General features: G+C 45.5%; 1 protein-coding gene across 2 annotated transcripts in view; it reads left to right on the top strand.

Moving 5' to 3' along the window:
- JMJD1C (jumonji domain containing 1C) overlaps window positions 1-20084 on the top strand; it is a 214613-nt gene that overhangs the window by 20229 nt on the left and 174300 nt on the right. Inside the window, exon 1 of one of the 2 annotated variants that reach the window (XM_060768928.2) lies at window positions 5321-5746. The exons of the other annotated variant lie outside the window; for it this stretch is intronic. Coding sequence (XP_060624911.2) covers window positions 5597-5746 — 150 coding nt within the window. The 5' untranslated portion in view covers window positions 5321-5596. Of the gene's footprint in view, window positions 1-5320; window positions 5747-20084 lie in introns of those variants that run through there. 2 annotated transcript variants of the gene reach the window in all.

Here is a 20084-nt window from a genome sequence, read left to right as displayed (position 1 = left end):
ACAATACAATAATTAAAATGAAGAACAATTTTAACAAGTATAACCTTATTAGTATTTCAATGGGAAGTGTGGGCCTTCTTTTGGCTGATGAGATAAGATTGTTGTTGTTGTGTGCTTTCTAGTCATTTCAGACTAAGGTTGGCCCTGAGCAAGGGCAGGGTAAATGACCTTGGAGGGTCCTATCTGGTCCCCGGGCCTTAGTTTGATTTATACAATCAAATCTCTCCCTACTCACCTTGTAAGAGGTGGAACTCCTTCCCAAAGACACAACCACTTCCTTGTCAGAGAAGAAGAGATCAGCGGGGCACAATCTGCAGAGACCTCCAGAGATCCCTAGTGATCTCTACAGATATTTCTTGCAACATGTCCAGAAAATAGCTGGGCAGCTCATCACTGATTCCGCTGCTCTCCAACAACATAGAAATGGTAGAGTTCGGGGGGGGGGGGGGGGGTAGGCAGAGGCTGCATTTAAGGGGCAGCAATGGAAGAAGTAGCTATACAGGGCAGACATGTAGCGGGGGGGGGGGGGGGCTTGAGGGGCTTCAGCCCCCCCCCCCCGAAATTCTCATGGTGGTTCGCGAAAAGGCCTTACTGGTGCATTATTTAAACTGTTGTGTTTATTCATATCATGATCTGATCACCATACTCAATATATCTCATATGCATGGGGGTATTGGGGTAACAATACAAAAGATTTGCTAGGGTAGACCCTCTTTCACTCAGACTCAGCCCCCCCCCCCCCCGAAACAAGCTCAGCCCCCCACCCCCATCCCCCCGAAACAAAATCCTGGCTACGGGCCATGAAGTCTCTTTACCATTTAAAAATTGTTATGAAAGCAAATGAAAAGACAAATATTTGGAAATTAACACAGAATGAGAAATAGGCATTGAAGTGTTTTGTACCTCGCTTGATATACCTCTATGCCCCCTAATACACAGCCACATAAAATCCAGATTACCTGCTTTGAACTGGATTATATGGCAGTGTAGAAGGGGCCCATTAATTACATGGACATCAAGACGGTTTTCGCTTTCTTGCCATGTTCGCTGTAGCATAGCCTCATAAATGGTGGCAATGGCATCAGTGATCTTTTGCTTAAGGTCAGTGATGTCCCGTATCATTGTTAGATACATGGTGTCTTTGATATAACCCCACAGAAAGAAGTCCAGGGGAGTGATACCTGATGAATAATGTGGCCAGGGAATTGGGTCATCCCTTCCAATCCACTGGTCTGGAAATGTTTGATTTAGGAACCCACGAACATGCAGTCCCCATTGTGGTGGTGCACATATGGGCTTTCTGGGATAACCCATATCCAGAATATCAAGGCAGAAATATCTGCTTTGGACTGGGTCATCTAAGTCCACACTGCCATAATGTGGGATTTTATTCGGCTGTGTGGAAGGGACCTGGGTGTAATGGCAGTGTAGATTCAGCTTCAGGACCCTTCTACACTGCCATATAATCCAGTTCAAAGCAAATAATGTGGATTAGATATAGCTGTGTAGAAGGGACCCCAGTTTTCTACTTCATTGCTATAGCTTGGAAGGGATAAAGCAGATCTCTGGGTTGCCACATGACAGTCCTAACTACCAGTTTTAAAAATGAATTTTAAACTTCTGCCTTGTGTTTAATCTCTGTTCTGTGTATTTTAATATTTATTTTCTAGAAATACCTTTAATATGTATCTTTTATAGAAATATGTATATTATAGAATTTTACAATGTTTGTGTTTTATTTATGGTTTAACCTGTCTTGATTCATGAGGAAAGGCGGGTAAGAAAAAAACATTATTATTATTATTACCCAGATTATAAAAAGAAAAGGGCAAGTCAAACAGTGCAGTGATGCAAAGTATTTCTGCAATGGTATTGATTCCAATGGGCCCTTGGTATTCACTGGGGTTTGGTTCCAGGACTCCCGTAGATACCAAAATCCATGAGTGCTCAAACCTCATTGTATATAATGGTGTAGTACAGGGGTCCTCAAACTTTTTCAAAAGAGGGCCAGGTCACAGTTCCTCAAACTGTTGGAGGGCCGGATTAGAATTTGAAAAAAAGCATGAATGAATTTCTATGCACACTGCATATATCTTATTTGTAGTGCTAAAAACACTTAAAAACAATACAATTAACCTGAATAACAATTTTAACAAATATAAACTTATTAGTATTTCAATGGGAAGTGTGGGTCTGATTTTGGCTGATGAGATAGGATTGTTGTTGTTGTGTGCTTTCAAGTTGTTTCTGACTTAGGTTGACCTTGAGCAAGGGCCGGGTAAACGAGCTTGGAGGGCCGTATCCGGCCCCAGACCCTTAGTTTGAGGACCCCTGGTGTAGTAAAATGGTGTCCCTTATATAAAATGACCAAAAAGATTTCAAGGTTTGCTTTCTGGAACTTTTTTGGTGGGGGAAATTTTCCAAGTGATGGGTGGTTTAAGATCTTGGTACCATGTTGAGGCTTCCAAAGGGCCTGCCCACACAGAGCCCACTCAGCAACAACTGCCATAAACCTGGTTTCCTTTCCTGATCCAATTTTATCCCATGATTGGAGCTCAGATTATCTATTGATCCCAGGTTAATTGGCAGTGGGAACTCAGGGTCCTTCCACACAGCCACATAACCCATAATATCAAGGCAGAAAATCCCACAATATCTTCTTTGAACAGGGTTATCTGAGTCCACATTGCCAAATATTCCAGTTTTACAGCAGAAAATGTAGGATGAGTGGAAAGGGCCTCATATATTCAAATTTAAAGCAGATAATCTGGGATCCGATCCTGAGATAAATGGCAGAATGGAAGGACCCATAGAGACATAGAGTTACAAGCTGGGTAGATGTGGGGAATGCCGTGGATGTAGTGTACCTGGATTTCGACAAGGTCCCTCATGACCTTCTGTCAAACAAACTAGTTCAATGTGGGCTAGGCAAAACTACGGTGAGGTGGATCTGTAATTGGTTAAATGGACGAACACAGAGGGTGCTCACCAATGCTTCCTCTTCATCCTGGAAAGAAGTGACAAGTGGAGTTCCGCAGGTTTCTGTCCTGGGCCCGGTCCTGTTCAACATTTTTATTAATGACTTGGATGAAGGGTTAGAAGGCAGGATCATCAAGTTTGCAGACAACACCAAATTGGGAGGGATAGCCAATACTCCAGAGGACAGGAGCAGGATTCAAAACGATCCTGACAGATTAGAGAGATGGGCCAAAACTAACAAAATGAAGTTCAACAGTGACAAATGCAAGATACTCCACTTAGGCAGAAAAAACAAAATGCAAAGATACAGAATGGGGGACAATGCCTGGCTCGAGAGCAGTATGTGTGAAAAAGATCTTGTCCTCATGGACAACAAGTTAAACATGAGCCAACAATGTGATGTGGCGGCAAAAAAAGCCAATGAGATTTGGCCTGCATCAATAGGAGCATAGTGTCTAGATCTAGGGAAGTAATGCTACCCATTCTGTATTTTGCCTTGGTTAAACCACACCTGGAATATTGTGTCCAATTCTGGGCACCATAATTGAAGAGAGATATTGACAAGCTGGAATGTGTCCAGAGGAGGGCAACTAAAATGATCAAGGGTCTGGAGAACAAGCCCTATGAGGAGCGGCTTAAGGAGCTGGGCATGTTTAGCCTGAAGAAGAGAAGGCTGAGAGGAGATATGATGGCCATGTATAAATATGTGAGAGAAAGTCACAGGGAGGAGGGAGCAATTTTGTTTTCTGCTTCCCTGGAGACTAGGACGCAGAACAATGGCTTCAAACTACATGAAAGGAGATTCCATCTGAACATTAGGAAGAGCTTCCTGACTGTGAGAGCCGTTCAGCAGTGGAACTCTCTGTCCCTGAGTGTGGCGGAAGCTCCTTCTTTGGAAGCTTTTAAACAGAGGCTAGATGGCCATCTGTCAGGGGTGCTTTGAATGCAGTGTTCCTGCTTCTTGGCAGGGGGTTGGACTGGATGGCCCATGAGGTCTCTTCCAACTCTATGATTCTAGGGACAGCCTTGGCCCTTTGCTTTTGAAGCCACACTCACTGTTCAGGCGGACGTGTGCCAGCACTGGCACTCCATACCCTCAGGAAGACATCCCTTGCCAAGACTGAGCAAAGGCAGGCCTGGCACGGTGGCGGCGGTTGTGTACCTGGAACAGAGAAGGAGAACAACTTGTCAGGGTAGAACTTCTCCGGTTCCTTAGGCTTTTTCCAAACAACCAGTCCCATTCTCCTGTTCGCTTTCCCCTTGCAGCCCTTCCAACTGAAGCGGGGGCGGGGGCTCAGTAACCATGGCGAGGAGGCTGCGTTCCCTCGCACAAATATTACAGGGGATAGGTTTATTTTTCCCTGGGTGGGTGTTTCATTCAGCAAGAGTGGAGTGACCTCAGCCACTGTGAGTCATCCTGCAGAGATTGGAAGCGGAGGGGAGGGGGGGGGGAGATGAAAAGACAGCAGAGAAGGAAAAAACAAATCCAGAGCCAGCTCTGGAAGCCTGTAACATAGGGGCAGGCCGTGTCTGGAACAGGGAGCGAAGAGAGGCAGCTGAGAAAAGGCTCTGCGGGTGGGATTGCGGGAGGGGCTTGCTCTTTTCCTTCCTCGGAGGAAGGAAGCAACAAGGAAAAAGGAGCAACAAGGAAAAAGAGCCAGCCAGCCAGGCCCAATCACCGCCCGGCCTCCTCGCCTAGGCCTGGCCGCCTCTCCCTCCCTCCTTCCCTCCCTCCAGGGGGGAAGAGGACCCCCACTTGTTGCGCCCACATCCTTTTTCCCCGTCCCAGAATATCCACGGCCTCCCAGCTGCTCCTTCCCAGTGGCGCCAGAGGGGCCCAAGGCGCGCGAGGAATGATGGGAGCGGGCCCGCGCCGCCCCCACCCCCGCCCGGGTCTCCTCAGGGGGAAAGAGAAGCCACGACAGGCTTGGCTATTATCTGAGGAAGAGGGAGACGTTGGGGTCTTTGCCTCCCTCATCATGAATAGGGAGGAGAGGCGAATGCTCTGCTTCATTGCTTGTTCGGGGCGGGGGGGACGTCTTTGGGCCCTTTTTGAAGCGAACGGTGTGTGCCTCGTCACTGCCAAGTTTTCCAGCCATTCATCCCTCCTCCTGTTCTGTGGGAGAAATGCCACAGAGCGACGCTTTCCCTCCCCCCCCCGCCCCTCGCGTTTGTGTCTGGCGAAGGGAGCGGATGGCGCGTTGTGCCGGTCTCCATGGCAGTGGGCGCGCGGGGGCGGCGTGGGCGGGGCTTCCGCAGCAGCAGCCGCGCGCCTCCTCCTCTCCTTCCCCCCTCCCCCCTTCCCTCCCTCCCTCCCTCCCTCCCTCCCTCCCTGTGTTTGTGTCAGGCTGCTCGCGGCGGCGGCGGCCCGGCCGAAACAGCAGCAGCAACAGCGACGCACCAACAGTCGGCCGCGCGCGCGGCTGAGGCGAGCAGGAGGCCCAGGCAGAGAGCGGCCGAGCCGCCCTGCCCCCGCCCTGCCTCCCCCTTTTCTGGCGGCCGAGGAGAGGCGCCTCTCTGGGCATGAGCGACCCGTAGAGACAGGGAGAGGGGGAGGGGGAGGAGGCGGTTGTTTGGCTGGTCGATCAGTCAGTCGGTGGGTCTTCGCTTCGCCGCCATGGCGGCGGTGGAGTCGCGGCCGGAGCTGGTGGGGAAGCGCTTCTTGTGCCTGGGCCTAGGCGAAGAGCCGCCGCCGCAGAAGGGCCGCTGGAGGGCCGGGGTCATCCGCACCGTCTCCCACCGGGACTCCCTCAGCCCCGAGTTGTCGGTAAGGAAGAGGCCGCTCGTCTTCTTGCTTGGTGGCGTTTCTCTTGGGTTTTCTTTACCTTAAGCGTAGAGGAGGCCCCTTTTCAGAGGGCTGCGGCTGGAAGGGGTGGAAGGAAGACACCCCTCCCCCACCCCAAATATCGATGATATGCATGGCGAGGGGGGAAGGGCTGAGTAGTAACAGAGCACCCCTCCCTTGTGGGGGGGGGGGAGGGAGGGAGGGCGGGAAAAAGGGCGACGGGGAGTTTGAGCGTGACACATCCGCTCTAAGGCCCCCCTTTCCTAGGCCCCAGAGAAAGAGGGAAGGAAAGGGGATCTGGTGGGCTAGCAGAAGGAGGGGGCCTCCCCTCCATCCTCCTCCCCACCCCTTCCCTCCTGGCTCCTCTGTGGAGAAAGGGAAGCGCCTGCTTGCCTGGGTTTTCTCCATGCCCCCCCCTCCCCTCCCCTCCTGTTTTGCTCTTGTGTGTGTGTGCCTTCATCTGTAGTGTATGTGCAACCAGGTTGACGTGGATCGTGAAACGTAGAGAAATGAATCCGAGGATAGCCTTCCCTGGCCGCCAACTGCTGGGAATATGCAGATGAAAAGAAGGGCTGTGTGATTTCTTTTCTCTCACGCACAACCACACACGCTCCTGCTGTCGGTTTGCTTAATATTAATGTGGGGAGTGCGTGCGTGACTAGTATGTGTGATGGGGGAAACAAGATAAAAGAGGCATTGATTTGGGCGTTATTTTTTTTTTCTTCTGGCAAAAAAGAAATGAGCTTTGTTTTGCACCTCTCGGTTCTATGGCTTTATTGCTCCAATTGCAAAACCTGGCCTGTCGTCTGGCAAATCGAGTGGGTAGGGGTTGTTTTTTTTTTTGTTTTTTTTATGTCATACCTTCAACAGCAGTTGCTGGCAAACTGGAAATCCCTCTCTTGTGGAATCCATGCCCACGATTTTATGGAGTCAAATAGCATGTTGGGGTGCCAGTGTTTTTCTAAGGGCTGAGGGGGAGAAGCAGAATCAGGATTTCCTTGGACAGTAATATGAATATAAGTATAAGATTTAAATGGAATTTGTGTTTTTAAAGGCTCCCTTGGGCCAGCTTTCTGTGTGATGTATGTTACTACTACATTTGTATGTTCTTTATATTTTGTGGGACAGTGCTTTTATAAAATGCTTGGCTTTCAACATCTCACAGTCCTTCCTTGGCTTCCAGATTGCTCATATAGGTCCCAAGGGCTATTTATTACAAAGTATTGAAGAAGTTTTCCTCAGCAATTACAATTAAAAGAAAACAACAGTTATTTTATAGCTGATGCTTGGTCCACTGCAACCAGAATCATTTTCTTGTTTCCAGAGCTTGCCTTGTGTGGCTCTTTGTCTTTCATATGAAATACTTTTTTTGTCAATGATTTTCCCATTTTGATGCTATGTTGGGATTTTGGACTGCCAACACTTCAGTGGAAACATATTTGCTACATTTTTATGAAGCAATCAGTTTTTAATAACAAAACATTCTATGTTGATTCTGACCTAAAGTAGAGTTGAAAAGAAGGAATGTTCCCCCTTTATTAATTGGTCATTCAATAGTTGTACTCTACAAGTAACTTAAAAAAAAACCCAAAGATATGAAAGGGATCTTGATTCAAGAAGATCAGTTTAATCATGGAACTTCTAAAATTCCACCCCATAGTATGTAGTGCAACCTCCTGCTCCAATTAAATAGATGAATGGAACGTAAGCATGGTTAAGTGTGCATTCATTCATAGTTGTTTAAAACACATAGAAGAGATTTGGAGTTCATGGGCACGCTACTTCCAAAAACCCATGGGTTTAAAAAGCTGAAGATTGGAGGGAAATGCAGTGGTATGTATTACTGTAGAAATGGGAAAGGAAAATGCACTTCTGTTCATCTTCCTAAGTGGGGGTAGGACTCATGCATCATTCCAGATGTTGTCAATTATAAGTGTCAACAGCTCTAGTCAGTGTAGCCAATGGTGAGGAATGCTTGGAGTTGAAATCCAACAACATGGGGCTGCATGATTTCCATTTACATGTTTGTTTATTTATCTATTTATTGTGTTTGTATACCGCCTTTCTCAGCCAATCTGGGATTCAAGGCGGTTTCCAACAAATCAGTACACACAGAATCATGATACAGATTAAAACAATAACAACAGTATAAACGTAACAAGAGCAATAAAAGCAACATCATTAGCGTCTCCTTATTATCAAGCATTGTCCAGTTCCATCGTCAAGTCATTCGGTTTCCTATATATTAGCTATGCTGCATTTGTAAAAGCTTGCTCAAACAATCATGTTTTAACTTGCCTCTGGAATGTTAAGAGGGAGGGAGCCGATCTGATCTGCCTAGGAAGGGTGTTCCATAGCTGGGTGGCCACCACTGAGAAGGCCCTGTCTCTCGTCCCCACCAGACGTACTTGTGATGAAGGCGGGACCGAGAGCAGGGCCTCCCCAGACGATCTTAAAGTCCTTGATGGTTCGTAAGGGGAGATGCGTTCGGACAGGTAAGTTGGGCCAGAACCGTGTAGGGCTTTATAGGCCAAAGCCAGCACTTTGAATTGGGCCCCAGTAGGATACAGGCAGCCAGTGGAACTGGCGCAACAGGGGGGGTTGTATGGTCCCTGAGAGCCACACCTGTTAGCAGCCTGGCTGCCGTACGTTGGACTAGTTGAAGCTTCCAGACTGTCTTCAAAGGCAACCCCACGCAGAGCACGCTGCAGTAGTCTATACGGGATGTAACCAGAGCGTGGAATACCGTGGCCAAGTCAGACTTCCCAAGGTACGGGCACAGCTGTCGCACAAGTTTTAACTGTGCAAATGCTCCCCTGGTCACTGCCGAAACCTGGGGTTCCAGTTTTAGCGATGAGTCCAGGATCACTCTCAAGCTGCGAACCTGCGTCTTCAGGGGAGTGTAACCCCATCCAACACGGGCTGTAACTCTATGCCCTGTTCGGTCTTGCGACTGACCAGGAGTGCCTCTGTCTTGTCTGGATTCAATTTCAATTTGTTAGCCCTCATCCAGATCGTCACAGAGGCCAAGAAATGGTTCAGGACCTGAACAGCCTCCTTAGTAGAGGGTGGGAAGGAGTGACAGAGTTGGATGTCATCTGTGTACAGATGACACCGCACTCCGAAACTCCAGATGATCCCCCCCAACGGCTTCATGTAGATGTTAAACAACATTGGGGACAGTATTGAACCCTGAGGAACCCCACGGGGGTGGACTGGTGTCCCCCGGTTCATCATATTTACTGAAGCTTATTCCTTGGAAGTGCATATAGGATTAAAGCCAGATATTATTAAAGAGCTGGGCATGTTTAGCCTGAAGAAGAGAAGGCTGAGAGGAGATATGATAGCCATGTGCAAGTATGTGAGAGGACGTCATAGGGAGGAGGGAGCAAGCTTGTTTTCTGCTGCCCTGGAGTTTAGGACGTGGAACAATGGCTTCAAACTACAAGAAAGGAGATTCCATCTGAACATTAGGAGGAACTTTCTGACTGTGAGAGCCATTCAGCAGTGGAACTCTCTGCCCCGGAGTGTGGTGGAGGCGCCTTCTTTGGAAGCTTTTAAACAGAGGCTGGATGGCCATCTGTCAGGGGTGCTTTGAATGCAATTTTCCTGCTTCTTGGCAGGGGGTTGGACTGGATGGCCCATGAGGTCTCTTCCAACTCTATGATTTTATGATTCTAACGAGTATTGTCACAGTTGTTTTGATGATGAAGTGCTCATCCTGTAATTACACAGAAACCATAAATAAGATGGCGAGAAATTGTCGCAGAAAATATCACCATGTCACATATGTTGCTTCATGATGCGTAGTAATCCCAGCAGGAAAAGACAATATTATTAAATACTGCAGGCTACAATTCTTTGTGCCAGTTACAAATGTGTGACACAATTGTTCTGTCGCCGCTGGACCTGAAATGAAGTGCCTTTAAGAGAGGATGTATGGCTTGGATCCAGCGGGAAGCCAGGGCCCCCGAAAAGAAGCCTTTAGAAAATTTTCCCTTATTAAACAGTCTTTATGAGGCTTGAGCTTAAATATAACAGTCTTTTATTGATGAACAAACAGGAATTGTAAAGTTTTCTTAACAGTCTCTTAGCTCTTGCAATCTTGTTCACAGGGAACAGGCACTATCTTCAAAAATCTTGTTCAAAGGAAAATTCCCCTTTCTAGCTCCTCCCAGGCTACTGTGAACCTAAACCTGACTGATTTGAATCCACTACTGGCTGAACTGCGTCTCAGAACCGAGTAGACGTACCAACAGGCCTGTAATCACTTAGCTGCTTTGATGGTTAGAGCTGTTATTCTCTCCGGAATTCCTCAGGGCTGTAAGGCTGTTTCCCCAGAACCTTTGGGAATCTTCAGAGGCTCTCAAGACTGTTCTCCCCCGGAAAGTCTTAAGGGACGAAGCCTTTGCACAGGAGAACGTCTGTATATATCCTCTGCATTGACTTCCTTTGCTGAGAGTGAGACTAACTGAAAAATGGCTCCTTCCCTCCAAAAAAACAGAGAGGGGCAGGACCAGGGATCCTAACTATAATAGACAGGTGGCTTGCCCTATGATTGCAAACTATAACAGGAAGCCACCCTGCTGCAAAATCCCAAGCCTGGGATTGCAAACCAACATTTAATTCAAAGCAAATAAAATTGGAGCTCCTGGAACAGCTGTTCCAGAACAACAATAATGTCTGTTACATATTTGTGGTTGTAGCCCCTAGTTTAGGGGACATGCATGAACTGTGACATAACCCCCCCCCCCCCCCATCCCCACTTATGGACTGAGATGCAGCTGACTGATACTCTCACCCTGCACAAGCAATCTGGAAGGAAGAGTTGTGTCAGGAACACCATTTCTGCCTGTTGTAGTGGAGGTCACTCATGGAAGGGGATTTAAATGCAACAGATGTACATCAGTTACAGTGGCTGGTGCCAATAAGTGGAAATTGGTAGTATTGAAATGGAATTCACTATATCTTATTGTAACAGTGGTGCTTACTGGGTTCTAGCTAGAGCTTCTAACACTAAAAAGGTGGGGTGGGATGGGAACAGGACAGTGTCACGTCATATAGAAGTACTACCTTTGGGGAAGATGCCTAGCTGTTTCATCAAAAATAAATGTCTGCAATCCTAGGAAAATAATGCTTAGTAGACTCTTTGAGCTGAAATCCTATGTATGCTTTACTGGTGAAAGTAAGGAAGCATATGTATGACTAGGCTTCTCAAATTGTTAATCTTGTATCAGTAAATGGTGAAGCATGTAGTCAAAAAGTCCCTATAATTCAAAATCCAGCATTTTCTAACACTAAATTTTGAAAAGAATGATGCTGTAATAAGGCTTTGGAGTAGCAATTACGATGAGCAATCTCGTTGGCAGAATGAGAAAGCCCTAGTCTTGTGGCTGGGAGGGAGTTTCTTGGTCATTGCTGACTTCCCTACTATTTAAAGGCTATAATGGGTGGAGCATTTCACTACTTTTTCTAGGCTTCCATTCTTAGGTGGTTTCTATGAATAGTTCCAAAATATAGCAGTACTCAGAGTAAAACTGAAGTCGTTTGCAGTTAGGGCTTAAGTTCCTCTGCAGTATTTGTATAGCAATTTAAACAAAACAAACAACTGCCTGGTCTTGTCAGTTGCAGTTGACTGATCTTAAGCTCCCCACAGATTAGAAGCATTAAAACCAGCTGTGCTTCTCCCCCCCCCCCCCCCAAAACTGCTTGTTGCAAACAACTCTCCTGGTTTGTTTTTAGTTATCACATTTTTGTGCTACAGTCCCAAGAAGCCATTTTAATTTTATTACAAAGTATTACAATTCCCTGGTGGCCACCTGGTGGCGCAGGGGGTTGAACTGCTGAGCTGCCGAACTTGCTGATCGAGAGGTCGGCAGTTCGAATCCGGGGTGTGGGTCAAGCTCCTGCAGTTAGGCCCAGCTTCTGCCAACCTCACAGTTCGAAAACATGCAAATGTGAGTAGATGAATAGGTACCCGCCTTGGCGTGAAGGTAACAGGTCCTTATGCAGTCATGCTGGCCATAGAGGTGACTATGGACAACGCCGGCTCTTTGGCTTAGAAGTGCAGCACCTCCCCCCCCCCCCCTTCAGTTGGACACCACTAGGCTTAATGTCAGGGAAACCTTTACCTTTACTATTACAATTCAGGGAAGAAGTGCTAATATTTGTCTTTTATTTCTAGGAGAAAAAAGGTATTTTCACTTCCTCAATTTCCTGTTATTTTTCAGTGGGAGACTAAAGTGGTATAACAAGGAGGATGTCCAACCAGCTGGCAGTGATTATTCCACTGCTGGTATTTGCTGTCTGGAAAATGAGTGTGTTGTCTTTGCCCGGCACATAGCTTTCTTTGATCCAAAATTTGGAATCCTTGGTCAGCCTCACTTGTATTTCTGCTTGTGTTATAAATTGTCCTAGAAACTTGCTGTAAGCATAACATGCATGTATAATACATCACTACCTAAATGCAGACGTAGCTCTGTGGACCTCTAGAGAGTATATTAAGTTTGTATCAGAATTCATTTTGGAAAGTCTTTCAGACAGATTTAAGTCTTTTGGTCCTTTTTGGCTGTTCTGGAACATAGACAGTTGTGACTTTGGAAGAAAGCATCAGGGAAAATGTTTGCTATGCCAGATGCAATCTGGAAGGCATATTTTGTCTTCCCTAGGGTAAATTGTCACATTTTCTTATCAAAAAACAAATAACAAGCATCTAGCTCTTATCCAGCCATCTAAATCCTATAGAATACTTAAATCCTATAGAATACTATGGAATTGTGATGTAGAGGTTACTTCATGGACTTACTTTTGTGCTCAGTATCTATAGTTACGTATAATTTAAGAGAATACTGTTGATAGTTATTACCATTAGTAATATTAACTCAACGTATCCCATTTTTACTTTTACTCAGCCAAATTATTGCATAATATGCTGAAATAACAAGTTAACAGTTGAAACTCTACCCTTCCAAGTGTCAACAAATGAGAGATTCCTGTTTATCTTCTCTGTTACTTATAAACTGAAATCTGAGTCAGTCTCCAGATAACAGGCTTTAGAGGCAGTGGTTAAAATATACAGGGAAGCTATCTTGTGTTTTCAGATAATACCAGAATATTTTCAGTGATTAACTGTGTGCCTCTTAATCAGATATCTGTGAAATAATGTCAAGTACCTGAAAAGTCTGATATTTAACCATTTTAAATATGGGAAAATACTTTGTATATTATCCAAAATTAAAGTGTCATATGGAAATATTGTGCATGTTGATATTTTACCATTTAATAATACTTTGGGAATCATTTTCAAGTTTAAACCAAAAGGTGTCCCTGACCTGTGCCTGTCTATTATCAAAAGGACATATGAGGATTGCTAACCTGAACCTGCTATCAGCATTTTACTCCTGCCCTTGAGTCTCTGTGTATCTGGAATGTAGTATCACAAGAGATTGAGAAGGAGGGCAATCTGGGATATTTGTTATTGAGGGAAGAGTAGTGGAGAAATGTATGCAGGAGCTAAACTTTAGTCAGTAGTATGATAACATGTAAATAAATATGCAATATTTCTGAACAGCAATAACAAAACCGCAATCAAGCACTATTAGCCTCTTTATGACTTGTGTACTGAAATACAATATTCCTATTTTGTATTACATTTATTTTAATAAAATAAAGAATTTATATGACATTGGATAAAATCATCCAGCTTCTATGAGACCTCCTTGGTATTTTGAATGATCAAGGAACTGACAACTTGAAGATGCAAAGAACTACGCATATTTTCTCATTTCCAGTTAGGCAGGGATGTCCCAACACTTTGAGATAACCTGTCACAGAAAATGGCCAACTGCTGTGAAGTTTTTTTCACACTTTGGGAATGTTTTAATGAAAAATTCATTTGTATTTTTAACAAGAGACCCTCCTCCCCCAAGGAATGGTGTTGTGTAGAAAGTGGTCATAAGGCACATAAAATATTGTTTGCAGTCATAATTTCACCAAGCAGAAAGAAAGCTATTTGTAATACTACATTCCTGTATATGAGGATGCAGTAATTGGCAGTCTGCATACCCATGCTAACTCTGCTAGAAGTGTTTCCATTGAAAATAGAAGACCTGTGTTGATGTAATTTAGATTTTTCGAATTCCACTTCAGTGTGTTCATAGATAACACTGCAACCCTAACTCAGCAAACAGGCTAAGTGCCAGCTGAGCCAACACTAGACTGGTTGAAGTTGTGATGATTCCAAGCCTGTCAGTCAGAAGGGCCTGGACCTCAGCTAGCCTAAGCAAAAAAAGAACCAAAGAAAGAAATTCATACTTCCCAAGGTATCCACGGAAACTCTGATGACAGCTACCAGTAACTAGGTCCCCCAACTCCAAACTCCACCCCTCAGCACAGTCAGCCAAAAGATGTGGAACAACCAAGTTACTGCATGTGGTAACAAAAGTCCTGTCAGTCCAGTAATATACACACTCATAACTCTCTTTTGTGCTTCATTTTTTGACTCTCTTGTTGCCCAGAATACTAAGCTTCTCTCAGTCTACCCTGGGTATTTCAGACCACAATGAAGATTGGCAGACTCTCCTTCCTTGTAGGCTATAAACCAGAGGTAAATAAAAACATCAATTAAATTTAGATTTAGGTTTGGATCGCTTGACTAGAAAGTTGGTCCATTTAGGCACTTCGTAAATACTCCAATTTTGCATTCCCATGATTCTGCCGCTGGACATCCAGACAAACCTTCCCCTGCTACAATACATTCTTAGATAATAAGAGCAGACAATGAAATGAAAATTCTATGTATGGATCAGCAATAATGTGCTGTAAATTCAGGGCAATGTACACTAAAGAGGCATAGTACTGTATCTTAAACAGTACTATTCAAACCCCCCCCCCCCCACACACACACACCAACAGTGCTATTTGAGATGGTATGAGGTGGCATGCCAGAGTGGGTATGGAAGAGAGGAAGACTTGTGGGAAAGGAGCTACCAATTGGTGGCAAAATGAAAGAACTTTGTAGGACAAAGAGCAAGCAATGGAAGGTAATGGGCAGTTGGATGGGAGGAGGCAAAGTAATTGGGAGTGGGGCAGTTTCATACTGAGTGTGACAGTATATCTAGAAGTATTTAGTTCATTAAAGTGCTCATACTTTGTCTAATACTTGCAACCTCATAGAAAGGAACACTTTGTAGAAGAGTGGAAAAGACACGAGGGCAACAACAGTATGGTCCTGCCGGTCATGATATATCCTCTTCCTATAGGAGAGAAAGTGCGAAAACTTGTGGTAGTATCTGCAGTGCTGCATATTGTGGCAGTGAATGATGCAGTGCTCCGTAATGTAGGCATGGTCATCCTTGATGGCCACTCACTATGCAATATGCATCTAAGGAGAAAATCAAACTGAGGAAAGTGAAAGCCCCCAGGTTGAAAATGCTGCTGTTGAATGCCAGGTCAGTAAACGGAAAAACAACTGCCATCCAGGACTTGATCCTTGATGAGCATGCTGACCTGGTTTGTATCACAGAGACCTGGCTGGATGAAACTGGAGGGGTTAATCTCTCTCAGCTCTGCCTACCAGGGTTCTCTGTGCAGCAGCAGATGATCTGGCCGGGGTGGTCCATGCCTTGGTCACCTCTAGGTTGGATTACTGTAATGCGCTCTACGTGGGGCTGCCCTTCAAAACGGCTCGGAAATTCCAACTGGTCCAACAAGCAGCAGCCAGGATGTTAACTGGTGCTCCTTACAGAGAGAGGTCAACCCTCCTGTTCAAGGAGCTCCACTGGCTGCCGTTTATCTCCCGAGCCCAATTTAAGGTGCAGGTGCTTACCTACAAAGCCCTGAACGGTTCGGGACCAGCCTACCTGCGTGACCGCATCTCCGTCTACGAACCCACGCGTTCACTTCGTTCATCTGGAGAGGCCCTGCTCGTGATCCCGCCTGCGTCGCAAGCGAGTTTGGTGGGGACACGAGACAGGGCCTTTTCCGTGGTGGCCCCCCGACTCTGGAACACCCTCCCCAAAGATCTTAGACAGGCCCCTACATTGGCAGTCTTCAGAAAGAACTTGAAGACCTGGCTGTTCCGATGTGCCTTCCCCGAATAGGAAATCTCCAATACCAAGTCCCAGAAGCACTTTATTAGAATTAAGATTGTAGGTTAATTATAAATCCCAGCAACTACAACTCCCAAATGACAAAATCAATCCCTCCCCAACCCCACCAGTTAGGGCATATTGGGCATTTGTGCCAAATTTGGTCCAGTGAATGAAAATATCTACATATCAGATATTTACATTATGATTCACAACAGTAGCAATATTACAGTTATGAAGTAGCAATGAAAATAATGTTATGGTTGGGAGTCACCACAACATGAAGGAACTGTATTAAGGGGTTGCGGCATAAGGAAGGTTGAGAACCACTGGGCTAGAGTGTATTTGAATGCCTACTCCATTTCAATGGAGGCAGCAGAGAAATTGTTCTTTGCTGCACCATTGCATCTGCAAGGAACCATCCAACCGAACTGTTTTGAGTGGTCAAAGGGCTGTTTCATATTGGTCCTCAAGGAGAAATCCCTGACTACTCAGCAGCCCACTGTAAAGTATTTGTAAGGCACTTTTCAGACAAAGTCACCCAGATTCGTTCTGACTTGGATGCTGTTATTGACCCAATTCCAGTGGATATAACTTTGGCTCCTTCTTGTGCAATGTTGATGGATACTTTTCAGTTGGTGCAGCCTGAGGATATTGGCAGGATCTTTGGAGAGGTGAGAGCTACCACATGTATTCTAGATCCTTGCCCTTCCTGGCTGACTAAACAGGCCAGAAGGGGACTGGCAGGATGGGTGAAAGTGATGGTCAGTGCTTCCTTGAAAAAAATCAAAAGTTGTGAGACCTGTATTAAAAAACCATCCCTGCACCCCTCTATAATGGACAACTATTGGCCAATGTCCAACCTTCCATTTCTGAGTAAGGTTCTGGAGTGTGTGGTGGCCTCCCAACTCCAGGGATTTCTGGATGAAACGGATTATCTAGATCCATGTCAATCTGGTTATAGAACAGAGACTGCTTGGTCAGCTTGGTGGATGACCTATGAAGAGAGCTAGACAAAAGGAGTGTGTCCCTGCTGATTCTGCTGGATGTCTCAGTGGCTTTTGATACCATTGACCAGGCATCCTCAAACTGTGGCCCTCCAACTGTTTGGGCCTCCAACTCCCAGAAGCCCTAACAAGCTTGTTCAATTGTCAGGAATTCTGGGATTTGAAGGCACAAACAGCTGGAGGGCCGCAGTTTGAGGATGTCTTCCACTGACCATAGTATCCTCACTGGGATGGGACTGGGAGACACTGTCTTTCGGTAGCTCCGATCCTTCCTGGAGTGTCGTACACAAAAGGCTCCGATCCTTCCTGGAGTGTCGTACCCAAAAGTCTTGGCAGACTTCTGTTCAAATTCCCAGCTTTTGACCTGTGGGGTTCCTCAGGGTTCCATTTTGTCTCCCATGCTGTTTGACATAAGCATGAAACTACTGGGAGAGTTTTGGAGTATGGTGCCATCTATATGCAGACGACACCTAGCTCTACTATTTCTTTCCACCTAATGCCAAAGAAGCTAACCTGATCCTAAACCAGTACCTATCATCAGTATGGATTGGATGAGGACAAACAAATTGAAGCTTAATCCAGACAAGACAGTGGTACTCCTGGTCAGCCGGAAGACAGACCAAGGAATAGGGATTCAGCGTTTGGGGTTACACTGCCCCTGAAGACACAAGTTCACACTGTGTGGGTCCTCCTGGACTCTGCATTGAATCTGGAGACCCAGGTGTCAGAAGTAGTTAGAAGGGCCTTTGCACAACTAAAACTTGTGCACCAACTGCACCCGTTCCTTGGGAAGCCAGATCTGGTCATGGTGGTACATGCCTTAGTTACACCCAGTCTGGGTTTCTGTAACACGTTCTATGCGGGGCTGCTTCTGAAAAGTGCTCGAAAACTTCAGCTGGCCCAAAGAGCTGCAGCCAGGTTGCTAACTGGGATTGGCTACAGGGAGCGCACAACCCCCCCTGTTGAAGTAGCTCCACTGGCTGCCAGTCTGTTTCCAGGTACAATTCAAAGTGCTGGTTATGACCTTTAAAGCCCTAGACAGTTCAGATCCAGGTAGTTTGGCTAACCGCATCCCCTTGTACGAACCTGCCTGGGCCCTGAGATCTTCAGGAGAGGCCCTTCTCTCGGTCTCATCTCCATCTCAAGCACAGTTGGTGGTAACGAGGCAGCGAGCCTTCTTTGTGGTTGTCCCTTGACTCTGGGACTCTCTGCCCACTGAGAAGCCAGAATGGCCCCCTCCATACTGTCCTTCCGGTGGCAGGCTAAAATCTTTTTTATTCAGACAGGCTTTTACAAATGAAGGTTTTTAAGTTCACTTCAGGGAGTGCTATGATTTTTAACTTTGAATTTGTTTGCATGGTTTTTAACTGGGAATTTTTAAAATACTGTTTATATTTCTTTTTTTTTAATGCTGGGAGATTTGGATATTTTAAATGGTTATGCTGATGCCTTTATGTTTATTTATTGATCGTGTCAGAAGCAAGTTGAGGGTACAGTTATAATGTATTTAAAAACACAAAGTTAAAAACTTGGCATTATACTAAATGTCCTTGGACAAGAAACTGGCCACTTGGAGTGCCTCTGTGTTGCTGTAAGAAGGTCCTCCATTGTTCAGGCCTCAGGCTGCATTGTAATAAGTGGTCTGTTGTTTTCTCCTCTCCACACTCACATGTTGTGGACTCCATAAATTGTAAAAGATGAAATACATACATACAGAAATTAAAAATTAACAGAGATCAAATGCTCTAGTGAAAAGCCAGGTCTTAAGTGCTAGAGTAAAAGGTCCTAAGTCACGCATGGCTCTCATGTAGGGTGGCAAGGAATTCCATAAGGCAGGGGCAGAAATAGAAAAAGCCCTGCGTCTGGTACTTTCCAAGTGCACTTCTCTAGGACTCGGTATATAGAGTAAGTCACGTTAGACTGGTCGTTTCGACCTCCGATGATGGGAGAAGGAGAGGCGGTCCCTAAGGTACGATGGACGCTGGCTGTAAAGAATTTTAAAGTGTCAGTGTTGAATTTTGTGGAGAGGTGGCTGCCAAAGTAGAAAAAATGGTCAACATTTTCTAATGTTACACCATTAAGCTGTATTTCCGGCATTGAAGAGGGATTGGCTGGTGCCTGCTGGAAGAGCACTTTGGTTTTCTCTATGTTCAATGAGAGGCCGAGCTTCTCGTATGCTTCCTCTAAGGTGTGGCTTTTAGAGTGGCTTTTAGGTCTTCTGAATGCGCACAGATAACATTGTCATCAGCATATTGAAGTTGTATAACAGATGTTGTTGTAACCTTGGTTTTGGCTTTCAGTCTGCCATTTCCACTCTGGTGGGAAGCTTCCCATCAACAAGATGAAGTTTCATAGAGATGAAGATAGAAAATAAGGTTGGGGCATTAACACATCCCTGTTTGACACCTGATTCCACCTTAAGTGGGTCACTTTGGGAGCCATGGCTGTCCAAGACTGTTGCCATCCTGCCATCGTGGAGGAGCCACAGTGTTCACAAATTTGTCAAGGCACCCGAATTTTTGGAGGATGGCCCAGAGAGCACTGTGAATCACTGTGTCCAATGCCTTTGTAAGGTCAATGAATGCCATGTACAGAGATTGATTTTGTTCCCTGCATTTTTCTTGGAGCTGTTGTGCAGTGAAGATCATGTCCAGTGTTCCTCTGGAGGGATGGAAGACATTCTGGGAGGGTATCTTCTAAGATGGGTAGAAGGTGGTTTGCAAGGATTCTTGCGAGGATTTTCCCAGCGGAGGTTAGAAGGGAGATACCTTGATAGTTTCCACAGTCTGTTCTTTCCCCTTTTTTGAAAAGGGTGATAATGGTGGCATCCTTGAAGTCTGCTGGGATTTTCTCATTCACCCACACTTTTTCAATGAGCTGGTGGAGTTGTTGTATCAGCTCAGGTCCATCCTCCTTAAAGATTTCAGCAGGGATCCCATCAGGTCTACTGGATTTGTTAATTTTCTGTTGGCATTGTTGACTTCTTCCAAACTAGACAGTGCTGCAAGCTCATCCCTGGTTTGTTGAGAGAACCTCTTCAGCCACATTGGATCTGTGATTCAGGAAGTTTTGGTAGTGCTCTTTCCAACGCAGTGCAATTGATTATTTTTGTCCTTCAGAAGTTTGGTTCCATCTGATGAGCATAGAGCATGTGTGCCATGGTTTCTTGGTTCTTTGTGGCTTAAAAACAACCCTAAGTGTCATGGATATCTACCAAGTGTTGGA

Source organism: Anolis sagrei, chromosome 3 (genome assembly GCF_037176765.1).
Source record: "Anolis sagrei isolate rAnoSag1 chromosome 3, rAnoSag1.mat, whole genome shotgun sequence".
Lineage (NCBI taxonomy): Eukaryota > Metazoa > Chordata > Lepidosauria > Squamata > Dactyloidae > Anolis > Anolis sagrei.
The sequence above is the reverse complement of the archived record's forward strand: the minus strand, read 5'-3'. Positions and strand labels throughout refer to the sequence as shown.